Here is a 12568-nt window from a genome sequence, read left to right as displayed (position 1 = left end):
TGCCTGGAGAAAACCCACACAGGCAGAGGGAGAACATACAAACACCACAGAGGCAGAGCTGGGATTTCAACCCTGGTCCTCAGGACTGTGAAGCAGATGGTCTCACCAGTTCCCTGCCCAAGTTAGGACATTTGAAGACTAAATTGTCTTTTGCTGTGAGTCTATGTCTATGTCCATTCCAGGGTGTACCAAAGGTGAGATAGGCTCCAGCACCTCTATGACTCTAAAATGGGGTAAAATTGATGAGTTGAAAAGGAAAATGAGTCGTACAGTGAGGGTCCCAAATGCAATTAGTTTAGTGAACATGTTTTGTCAATCTTCTTTTCCTTTCAGATTGTCCTCTTAGGGGTCGCCACAGTGTGTCATCTTTTTCCATCCAAGCTCATCTCTTGCATCTTCCTCTTTAACACCCACTGTCCTCATCTCCTCCCTCACAACATCCATCAACCTTTTCTTTGGTCTTCCTTTCACTCTTTTGCCTGGCAGCTCCATCCTCAGCACCCTTCTACCAATATACTCACTCTCTTGTCTTTGAACATATCCCAACCATCTAAGTCTGCTCTCTCTAACCTTGTCTCCAAAACATCCAACTTTGGCTGTCCATTGTCGGAGGACGCTTTTTCCTCCGCACGTTTGTTTAATTTCGGGTAGTGAGAATGTTGGTTGTCTAAATACAGGCTGGAGAAGGTGAACAGTTTCTTCGAAGTTTTTACTTACAGAATATTCCGGGCACAAATGAGTAACAGACAAAGTTTACAAAACAGTGGTGAGGCCGGCCATGATGTACGGATTAGAGACGGTGGCACTGAAGAAACAACAGGAAGCTGAACTGGAGGTGGCAGAAATGAAGATGTTGAGGTTCTCGCTCGGAGTGACCAGGTTGGATAGGATTAGAAATGAGCTCATTAGAGGGACAGCCAAAGCTGGATGTTTTGGAGACAAGATTCGAGAGAGCAGACTTCGATGGTTTGGACATGTCTAGAGGCGAGAGAGTGAGTATATTGGTAGAAGGATGCTGAGGATGGAGCTCCCAGGCAAAAGAGCGAGAGGAAGACCAAAGAGAAGGTTTATGGATGTGGTGAGGGAAGACATGAGGGCAGTTGGGGTTAGAGAGGAAGATGCAGGAGATAGGCTAAGATGGCAAAAGATGACACGCTGTGGCGACCCCTAACGGGACAAGCCGAAAGGAAAAGAAGAAGAAATGAGTGACAGACAATGGCTGTAGCAGATCACAAGTGCAAAGATACAGAGGACTTGCACCATTCTTATACTATCAGAAGGATCCGAATCATAAAAGTATGAAAGAAAAATAAAGAGCATCACAAAATATCTGCATCATAATGACTAAACCAAATCTATCTGGTAATAACAGGCACATTCCTACGCCCTGGTCTCTAGTAAACATTTCAGCAAGATTCACTTAAGGTTAACTGATGAGTTGGCCTGCTTCAAACAATCAGTTAACCTTGAGTTATACACTCATGACTTAATATGAGCAGAAGACACACTTCACCTTGTAATGAGGTCATTTCTAATCTTTGAACATGTTTTGTAAATGTCTATACATTATGTAATTATATTCTTAATAGATGCATAAGTTACTTTTATAACGTATATGAGGACGGCTGAACTCTTCTTTTTTGGTGATGGGGTTTGGGGAGGGGGTCCTGTTGCCTTTCGCTTTGTGCTTTACAGGCAGTGACCTCACGGCGCCATATTAATATGCTCCCTCCTTCGCCTTGCCTGCTACTGATGTTAGCACTAGCACTAGCACTAGCAGCTAGCTGCCAGTCTCCTGAGCACATCCAGTGGACTGAAAGGGCAGCGGCGTGATGGAAATTGATTCACTTCAAGAGGCGCTCAGAGGTTTGTTCAGTTGATTTAGCATTATTTTGTAATCATCAGTACTTTCTGGTCTGTGTACATTGTGTTCGTGTGATTTTCACATTGTTGAACGCCAAAGTGATTACAGCCGACAGGCTAATTTTGTCGGCTAGCTGCTACTCGTCACTAGCTTACATTTGAAGCTATTTCCACGGAAATAGTCTGCACTCTGGCGACTAAGCAGGAAACCTCGCTGTTATCATTTGTTACATTTACACGTCAAATCGAATGTTTTAATCTGGTCTGTGAAATGTTGCTCGCTTCAAAATAATACAAAGAAAAAGCCAAGATGAAGTTATTCAACAGCGTCGACGGCTACTGTGAGACTACCGTTTGCCGGCTAATGAGCGGTCAATTTCAGCTAGCTAGCTGGATTGTATGATTCATTAATCTACTACTGTATGTACATTAACACAATTAAAGGAAGCAGTTGAATTTGGACACACGAGCAGCTGCGATCAACTTGCTAAAACAACACAATACTGTGCTGTCGTTATTACGTATTGGTGTTTAGTAACAAGTTAATTCTCGCCTGCTATTGAAGGGCATTTCCCCAAGCTGTTTTGTGACGTACATTTACGATAATATCATTTGTCACTCTTTTCTCTAGACTTCGAGAAGAAAACAAAAAGGGAGCCATGTCCTGTACTGGAGCAGTTTTTATGTCATATTGCCAAGACTGGAGAAACCATGTAAAGGAATATTATAATCATCACTTTAATGCAAAATGCTTATTATACTTTGGCATGTGTGTCCAAAATTATCATTTTACATATCCTATACGGTCTGATGTTCTCATATAATTATTCCTGTAATTCAAAGGGTTTATTTTACTTTGGCATGTTTGTCTAAATCTGCTATTTTACCTTCACTCTAGGGTCCAATGGTCTCAGTTTAAGACCTACTTTCTTTTTAAATTGGAAAAGGTAATGGATGATTTCAGAGCAACGGCTCCTGAGCAAAGAGGCCCTGCCAATTCCAATGTGGAGTCAGTTTCCTATGAAGATATGAAAGAGAGAATCCTGAAGATTGTCGAAGGATATAATGGGTAGGTAGGCATTTAAATAATGATTTGAGGATGGTTGAAACGTTAATAGACACAGCCTTGCACCTGTATTAACAACTACACAAATGTTGAGATTTAAATATTGCACTACACATGTTCACAATTGAAGGCTGTCTTATTTGTTGTGACATATTCGTCTTAATTCATTGTGCAACTTGTAAGTTGCCATGTGGGCTATATACATGTTATTCACACAATGAAATCTGTTTTTGCCAGAATTTAAAAACGGGTGGCTATTAGAATTACCTTGAAATTCGACAAAAAGCTGTAATGTGATGCTTGTTGCTTTTTTAATATTTATTTATTTGTAGCTTTGGTTCACTTTCAAGATAAATTTAACATTCATAAATCAATTATATTTAGAATGGTTTTTATTTTCTATATTAAGAACTGTAGCGTTATGCCTTTTAAATGACTAGTCAGTGTTATACATGCAAAGTTCACGTTTAAAGGAGAAATCCAGTGCTTTGCATGAATACTGTATCCAATAAGTCATGTAATATGTACCCTATTTTGATAATGTGATGCTAAATCCTCTCTCATTTAATAGTGTTTTGAAAAGATTTTTGTGGACAATTACGAATTTTCAGGGGCGCTCCCTTTTTTCTTGAGTCACATGATATACGTGGGCGTTTGTCACGTGTACCGTGCCATTCCAAACGCTGGATTACATGGGACACCAATATGCATTATGATTTATCCTTATCTGATGAAGAAATAGCAGTATCGTTTGATCGGGAAGACTGAGGAATACTTTCATACAGATTTGAACCTGTGTCTGTAATTAATGTTAAGTATCCGGATGGTTCTTCGGGCAGAGTGACGCGGTGAATCTAAATCGGAGTGGAGCCCCATGAAGATATCACCGCGAGGGGTCTAAATGATCATTAGAAAGGTGAGGAATCAGCCCAGGATGACATGACAGGACTTCGTCAATGACCCGGAAAGAGCTGGGACCACTATTTCCAAGGTGATACACTAAGACGTCACGGTTTGAAATCATGCATGGCACGGAAAGTTCCCCTGCTTAAACCAGCACATGTCAAGGCCCATCTTAAGTTTGCCAATGAGTATTTGGATGATACAGAGGAGTCGTGGGAGAATGTTTTGTGCTCAGATGAGACCAAAATGGAACTTTTTGGTCATAATTCCACTAAACCTTTTTGGAGGAAGACGAATGATGACTTCCACCCCTTCTGCGAAGCATGGGAGTGGTAGCATCATGCTTTGGGGGTGTTTTTCTGCACATGGGACAGGATGACTGCACTGTATTAAGGAGAGGATGACCGCAGCCATGTATTGTGAGATTTTGGGGAACAACCTCTTTCCCTCATTCAGAGCATTGAAGATGGGTTGTGGCTAGGTCTTTCAAGATGACAATGATCCGAAGCACACAGCCAGGAAAACCAAGGAGTGGCTCCGTAAGAAGCATATCAAGGTTCTGGCGTGCCCTAGCCAGTCTCTAGACCTAAACCCAATAGAAAATCTTTGGAGGGAGCTGAAACTCTGGGTTTCCCTGCGACAGCCCAGAAACCTGTCTGATCTAGAGAAGATCTGTGTGGAAGAGTGGGCCAAAATCCATCCTGTAATGTGTGCAAATCTGGTGGACAACTACAGGAAAAGTTTAACCTCTGTAATTGCAAACAGGAGCTACTGTACCAAATATTAAAATTGGTTTTCTCAGGTGTTCAAATACTTATTTTCAGCTGTATCACACAAATAAATCGTTAAAAAAAATCATACATTGTGATTTGTGGATTTTTCTTTTTAGATTATCTCTCTCACTGTAAACGTACCGATGATGAAAATTTCAGGCCCTTCCATGATTTCTAAGATGGAGAATTTGCAATATAGCAGGGTGTTCAAATACTTACTTTCTTCACTACATGTGGTAGCGTACATACACGCTAAAACACATGCTGCCATGCAGGTGAACAGTATAGCCATTGTGTTTGTGTACTTTGGTGGACAAGTTACAGAACAACATTTGAAAATGTTGGAACTCCGTGTGCATATGAGGTGCACCACATCGTAAGGTGCCATGTCTAATATGCCGTCTCATCTCATTCTTAAAGAGAATTTAAGATTTTTACGATGGGGAAAAAAATGGAGACCAAAATCTGTGAATTTGCGGGGCCCCTGAACAGTGAACCGTGAATGGGCAAGGGCACACTAGATTATTTTTGTCTTTCAGTATAGAAGTATACCTGTATTTGGCTTCATTTAGTTGTTTTGTATTGGATTCTTATAAAATGAAGCACAGAAACACACACCAAGGGTGAATCCCTAGTGTATGGTTCCCTCTTTCTTGTTTTTTTTCCTATCCCAAAGGAACAGTTTTTTAACACCTCTTGATGTTTTTAGGATTCATGACAGCTCATGTTTTGTTTTACCTCTTTGATTATTATAAATTGAAATTGTATTTTATTTCAGATTGAAAAGGACATTTTCTTTTGAAAAATGTTTCTGCTCCCCTTTTAGGATTTAGGATATATAAGTACTGCTGGCTTACACTATATGATGTGCGTTTGTACTAATGACTCAAGAAGTCCACTGGAAGGTTGTCATCTGCTCTTTTTCTCCTTATAGAATTCCCTTCACTATACAGCGCTTATGTGAGTTACTTACAGAACCCAAGAAGAACTATACAGGGACAGACAAATTTCTTCGAGGTGTGGAAAAGGTCAGTGATTGGCACATAAAATATTTTCGCTTCTCAATTGGAAACTGGATCAGACTGACTTTATTTTCATCTAGAACGTAATGGTGGTGAGCTGTGTTCATCCAACGTCAGAGTAAGGAAACTCATCAAAATGGCTAATAAAAAGTTTATGAAACATAACCTTGTGTTGAATTCAGCGTTGCCCTTCTAATTGCAGGAAAAATGGATGCAGCGCTGTCAAGAGAATGAATGGAGTAATGCTTCCGGGAAACTCTTCTTCCTTCACAGAGAGGTTGTGCTTTGAGTCAATTCTAATTACCACTGTTTTAGCATAATAACATGTCGATGGGATTGTATTTTTGTCTTTTTGTTTTTTTTTTTTTTTTTAGAAAAGTTAATGGTCCAGGAACTCCACGACCACTCAATCGACCAAAATTATCTCTAGCCAACACCCTTGCAGCTAATGGACTACCTGACAGCACTGAAAATGAAGACCTTAAAACAGACCAAGAAGGTGTTAAAGATGTATCCGGAAGGTATGTTGGAATGTGTGGAATACATTCTCCTTGCTCCTAGGTTGGAAAGAATAAACTCTCAATGACCTTTTTTTTTCAGTGAGGTTTCAGCCTCGGGAGATAGCCTGGGGAGCTCGATAAAGAACAAACACTCAGACACAGAAGAGGACATGGAATCGGAGCAGCAGGAGGTGAAGAGACTTAAGTTTGGCAAAGATGAAGAGGAGGAGAAAGATGAAGAGGATGAAGAGGAGGAGGGAGAAGAGCAGGAAGTAGAAACGCCAAAGCCTTTAAATGCCACTTGCCTCTCAAAAGAAGCAGAAGCCATTGTTCAAGAGGAAGAAGAGAGAGTCAGTTTCAAGGATGAGGCCTCTTGCAGTGCTACAGCTCTTGAAGACCAAGGTTTGTGTTGATTTTTGACTTGGTACTTGGTGATACAGTGTTCATACGTAGCCTTAAAAGTCCCTTAAAAAAACCCTAAATTTCTGAGCGTCCATTTAGGGGCCCCTAAAAGTCCTTAAAATTCACCGAAAATCGGTCAAACTCAAAGGGAGGACCTCTACCGCCAAAATTCTCACTTGCATTTCTCAATTGAAAGTTTCCCCTGGGGAGCATTTATTAAGTGCATGCACAGTGTTCCGTCATTTAACGCAGTGGTTATGTTCCAAAAAAAAATCCCCGCGTTATGTGTAGTATTTTTTTTTTTTTCAAATATTTTTTTTGTTTACAGAATTTTTTTTCCTTTTTTTTGTTTTCAATTTTTTTTTTCATTTACAAGATTTTTTTTTAAATTCACAGTGCATTTTTTTCGTTTTGTTTTACAGTTTTTTTCATGTAGTTTTTCGTAGTGTTTTTTCAGCTCATATGTATAAAGACTGGTAAACCTCTAACCAAACTTTATCCAATTTTCTTAAGATGGGTAATACCATTCTCACATTTCTCTCTCTTAAACACTCAGTTTGAACCTTTGTAGATTACAGAGAAAGTACACTGCTGTATTCTAGGCTGAAACCAAAGATCAAAACCTGTTTGTGGCCAAAACATTTATTTGAGAAATAAATATTTAAATGTTTCTCCATCCATTTTCTTTCGCTTTATCCAGACCGGGCATAGGCATTTTCCTATAAAAAAAAAAAAAAATTATAGTTTGATCATTAAAATCTTTTTTATTTCTAATCAATGATGTTGAACAAGAAATTTATCAATAGCGAGTTGGGCATATTTTACACTTCCTCTGGCTGGTTGGTGCGGCTCTGCTGTAGTCTCCTTGGTGCAGGTGTCTTTTTGTGAGTGAAAAACAGTTACGGGTTGTTGTTGGTGCTCCCCCCCCCCCTTCTGGTCGAGAATCTTCTTATAAAGAGACAGGCAACCTTCGCTTAGGTTTGAGGACTGAAGTCAAGACGCTATAAGGGTTTTTGCTGAAATGCTGCTGGGCCCACTGGCTGCCCCTGGTACTTAAGGTGGGCGATTGCAATGGTGTGCCGGTTCCCAAGCCCCGCTGCCGGACGAGCGCGCCGACTTCAGTGCAGTTTGCAGAAGGTTTGTCAATCGCCTTCATGCAAAGTGTCTTATACAGTACAGAATGCGTTCAGGTTGCCTACTTTACATAGTTTGATGCTAGCAGTGTGGCTCTTTTGTACTGAAAAGAAAGAAGCGGACAAGTGTTGAGACAGGCACTGTGATTTGACGGGCGTGTACGCGCCCGCTCGCCATCGAACTTGCAAATCTGCGTAGTCGAGCACGAAAAGTCATGCATGTAAAATTTGTTACGAGTAGAAATACATAGATATCGAAATATGTCGCTTTTTTTTGTTGTCTTGACCAATGTTCTCTCTAAGCTGCGCCACTGCATAATTGCGCACTTGTCGCACACTTGGCGCACAGGCAAACCAATCCAGTGCAATGAACCACAGCCTGGCGTCTTTTTTTTTTTTTAAGCACGGAAGTAAGCAGTCTCTAACAACAAGCTGCTGCTCAGCCTACTTCTACTTCTAGTTTACCTGAGACCCTCCCCTCCCCCCGCGCTCTTAAAGGGGTACAAACAGAACATACACCCGCAACTTTATATCTGTGGGCATGACTTGTGGACCACACGTGTAACTTTATATCTGCGGGCATGACTGACCACACCTGTACATTTTTCTTATGTGAGTGTCTGAGACAGAGAAGGAGGATCCATTAACACTTGATCGCTTGACAACCATGGTCAGTGAACTTCAGCGAACTGAGGTCACCCGGGAGTGGGGTTCGGAGGCGCCCGTGATTGACCACCCTCAGTACCGGGACAGCCCTGCCGCGGCTTTCTACAAAGGGAAAGAGCATGAGAGAGGCCAAAGGGGTCGTATGCAGTGTGAGCTGGGTGGCGGATGAAGGTCAGGGCCTTTGCGGTAATATCCCCGGCTACAGAAGATGACTCTAGGAACATGGAGCCCCACTTCTCTGGCAAGAAACCATTAAAATGTAAAAAAACAAAAAATTGATAAAAAACAAATCTTTTCCACCCGATTTTGATCACCTTAAAATCACGTGATCGTGTTTAAAAAGGCAAATAAACTTTAAAAAAAGCCTCAATTAAATTAATGAACACAAATGATTTGAGGACACTGCATATTCTACTACAAACAAGCAAATTGGAAAAAGTAATTTAATTTGATATGTTACATCCATCCGTTTTCTGAGCTGCTTATCTTCACAGGTGTTGTGGGAGTTCTGGAGCCCAATTCAATAAACAAAAAAATAGCAGTTTATCTTTCTTTACAAACAAAAAGTAATGTATAAACTAAGAAATGCTTTAAGGTTCAACTTTCCTTAGAATAAAGAACTAATATATAGTTGCATAACAACGGTTCCTGATGGCTGCTTCACTTCTGCGGTCCGTGGAGTCGACCAACTTCTGGCACCGGTCAACAGGTATTCGCAGCCTAGGACAATTGTAGCACATTCCACAATTCCTATGGATTTCAGAACCAGCTTTATTGGCCAAGTGTTTAAAAACACACAAGGAATTTTTCTCTGGCAGTCCGTGCTGCCCTGGTACGACATTCATTCAGAACAAGGAACAACATAGCAACGAGAGACATTTCTGTTTATAGGAACTATTCCTTATAAGAGTTGTCCAAGATGTAAAGTCTTTACTTAGAACAGGTAAGCGCTAAGTGTGTTAATGTCCCACATTGTGTTAAGCTTACACAGAGGGATTTTTCTTTTTTGTGGTTTTTACCTCATGAGCATCATTTTTTTTTATGTCAACCCACAAGTTTTCGATGGGATTAAGGTCTGGGGACTGTGCTGCCCACTCCGTTACTTCAATTCTATTTGTCTGGAACCAGGATTTTTCTTGCTTGCTGGTGTGTATAGGGTCATTGTCTAGTTGAAACAGCCATTTCAAGGGCATTTCCTCTTCACCATACTGCAACACGACTTCTTGCAACATTCTGATGTACTCAAACTGATCCATGAACCCTGGTATGCGATGAATAGGACCAACACCATAGTATGAGAAGAATCCCCTTACAATGATGCTTGCACCACCATTCTTTACTCTGTACTGTCCCTTGAATTCAGCGTTTGCAGGATGTCTGACAAACTTTAGCCTTGGATCCAAAAAGAACAATCTCACCCTCATCAGTCCAAAATATTACGGCATTTCTATTTGGGCCAGTCAATATGTTCTTTGGCAAATTGTAACTGCAGCCTGGCTTCACATAGATGTTGTCTGATTTGTCATAGTACTCACAGGCAAGCTTAGATCTTTGATTCTTCTAGAGCTGATCATTGGCTGAGCCTATGCCATTTAGGTTATTTTCAGATCCATTCGAAGAGTCATTTTTCGTTTTCTTCCTCATCTTTCTGATTTTGGCTGCCTTTTTAAAGCGGTCATCATTTGAGCAGCCTAGGATTTTCTGCACTCTTGGGTTTCCCCTCTTTTACTAGTTTCTTAATTAAAGAATGCTCTTCTTCATAAGTGTCTTGAATGAACAGTTATCTGTTTCTGTTTAACACCCCCCCCTCCACAATATCAATGACCTCCCTAATTAAACTTGGCACTGCTGTTTTTTTTTTTTTTTAACATGCCCCTTTTTTGTAAACATTACAGTTTCACAGAATCAGAAGTGTAGATCTGTTAGTTTTGTATACCTTTACTAAGCCTAGGAACGTACTTGCTGTGTACAAGTTGAAATTCGGTCAAAAACAGTTTGTGATCTTGCTAGTGATGTGGACTGGTATTTTGAACACAACTCTTATGTGATTGGGACTTCGCCACGATTATCTTGGAAGTTGTTGTTTGTAGTCTTTCTGGGGAATTGTGCGTATAATGATATTAAATCTGGTATAATAAAGTCAAAATCAGGGCTGGCACAGGATGGTCACTTTTTTTTTTAACCTGCTATTGTTATTTTTTAACGTAAATATTTTTTTCCTCATTTTAATTTTTTTTTTTTAAATTGCCTGTTTCATATTGTCCCACTGTGTTACAGAGCCAACAAGCAGCACTCAGTCTGAAGCATGTCCAGACTCAGGCCTAGATGAAGAGCAGGCCGAAAAGGTGCTCTGCGGATCGCAGCATGATGCCAGTGACATGGATCAGACAGCGCACCCGTCACCTGCTTGTGTTGCAAGCCCAGAGAACAGTGCAGACAGTGAAGAGGGTCATTGTGACCCAGTCAGCAGCAGCAGCAGTAGTAGTAGTAGCAGTTGTAGCATAGACGAGAGTATAGAAGTGGGCCGAGAAGACGTCTCACCGACTCCATCCAGTAGTATGAATGAGCCAACTACAGAGGCCCCGATGGAAAGTTCCAGTGTGGATATGAGCACCACAGATGAGCCTATGGAACAGGACTAGACTGAAAGCCCCTACTCTGTCACATGACACCACAAACCAGCTTGTTCTTAAATCCAGCTTGACTGTCACTGGAATGGGGATAACTTCACCTCATACACAAACACCTCATCCACTTTTGGATGCCCCTCCAAAATGGCTACCTGGCACTGATGTGAGCAATCATTTAGTCTGAACATTTTACTTACTTTTTTTTTTCAGCCTTCTTTCACAGATGGAATTTTTGTGAGTTTCAGAATTTTTGGTGGGCTGCAAATGGTCATTTTGTCTTTTTTTTTCTTTTTTTAATGCCACTCATTCCATTGAAGAAAGGATTGGTATGCTGTGTCTCCTTGAAGCTCATTGGGCACATGCACCAGACTATAGGCGTCAGTGATTGCCAGCTGTGTTTTTCTTTCTGAAATACACTTTGAACGTGCTGGAGTTGTTCATTGACCTGAGCCCATTCCCATAACCACCATTCTCCTGTTTGGCCAGCAGGCTGCATTAAGCAAAGATTTTTTTTTTAATTTCACTTCGCCCCTTTCACAAAGATGGAGCTCTCCATGATGTATCCCATGTTTGAAACCTCGTTTTTGCATGATACACTACCAATCCAACAGGACTATACTATCACATACTACAATGTAGAGGTGTATTACAGCATATTGTGGATGCATAAAGTCACCATTATTTATAAGATCATTTCAGTTCTCTTGGTTTTTGGAGTTTTTGTCTCCCGGTTGTAGTTTCTAAAACCAGCTGTTAGTACAAAGATGACGTCCGCTTTCTTCGTATTGTGATGTCACTTTTGTTTTACGGACTGAGTTCAGATCAGTCTCTGGTTGCAGTTCTCCACCTATTTCTGCAGCCATACCTTTTGATATTTAGGATTTTAAATTTCTGTAAATTAGATTTTTGTAGATTGTAATACACTATGTGTTCACTGCCTTTGTGAAACCATATATAATTGTATAATTTCTGTGTACTGTATACGCTGAATGCTTTTGGTTTCAAATGGGGTATTCAGAACCAGCAATAAATGTTAACGTTTTTTCCTGTGTGTTCGTTGAACTTATGTCATTTTGGGCATTGCCTAGAGGTCATAGTCAAATAGAACCCCTCTTCATGTTGTACACATCTTTAAGCCGGGTCCTCTTGATGACCCTCGAGCTTGGGAAAGAAGAAAAATGAACAGAGACAGGTTCGGTGAGTTGTGGCGTTGCTCCAGCATCATGATGTTCCTCTGCAAGGAGTTGTATGTGTACTAGGGGTAGGTGTCATGGGGAAGCAGATATGGGTCATCCTACAGCAACTCTTTCATCTTCTCGCACACTGAACAGAGCAAGTTTTATGTTTGAGACTGTCACATTGAATGGGAGAACTTGTTTGTAGTCTGGGTTGAAATATATTTAATATACTGTATATCGACTGTACACATAAAATGTGTACAGCCATAGCCATTATCCTCACTTGGAGAAAATATGGACTGGTGGAATCCTTCCCAGCAATCGCCTGCCTATAATGACTCCAAGATAACACCAATGATTCATTCAGGAGGCCACAAACGAGCTCTGAACAGCTTCTAAATAACTGCAGGGTTCCCTTCCCTAAGTTAAAGC

General features: G+C 40.7%; 1 protein-coding gene across 1 annotated transcript; it reads left to right on the top strand.

The window, feature by feature from the left end:
• Nucleotides 1–1702: 1702 nt before the first annotated feature.
• Nucleotides 1703–12001, top strand: ppp4r2b (protein phosphatase 4, regulatory subunit 2b). Its single transcript, XM_061833182.1, has 9 exons — nt 1703–1866; nt 2495–2576; nt 2762–2932; nt 5540–5633; nt 5708–5745; nt 5830–5904; nt 6002–6148; nt 6228–6529; nt 10606–12001. Exons 1-9 carry the CDS (start codon nt 1833–1835, stop codon nt 10968–10970), a joined length of 1308 nt encoding a protein of 435 aa, XP_061689166.1. The 5' UTR covers nt 1703–1832; the 3' UTR covers nt 10971–12001.
• The last annotated feature ends 567 nt before the right edge of the window (nt 12002–12568 follow it).

The sequence above is a fragment of the Syngnathoides biaculeatus genome, chromosome 10, assembly GCF_019802595.1.
Source record: "Syngnathoides biaculeatus isolate LvHL_M chromosome 10, ASM1980259v1, whole genome shotgun sequence".
Taxonomy (NCBI): Eukaryota; Metazoa; Chordata; class Actinopteri; order Syngnathiformes; family Syngnathidae; genus Syngnathoides; species Syngnathoides biaculeatus.
Note: the sequence above shows the minus strand (reverse complement) of the source record. Positions and strands in the feature narration are given on the sequence as shown.

What these genes read in the sequence shown, in the direction of transcription:
- ppp4r2b (XM_061833182.1), top strand. Translation starts at nt 1,833, where the DNA reads ATGGAAATTGATTCACTTCAAGAGGCGCTCAGAG. An exon ending in ACTTCAAGAGGCGCTCAGAG is followed by an intron (nt 1,867 to 2,494) that starts GTTTGTTCAGTT and finishes TCTTTTCTCTAG; the next exon opens with ACTTCGAGAAGAAAACAAAA. An exon ending in TCTTCTTCCTTCACAGAGAG is followed by an intron (nt 5,905 to 6,001) that starts GTTGTGCTTTGA and finishes TTTTTTTTTTAG; the next exon opens with AAAAGTTAATGGTCCAGGAA.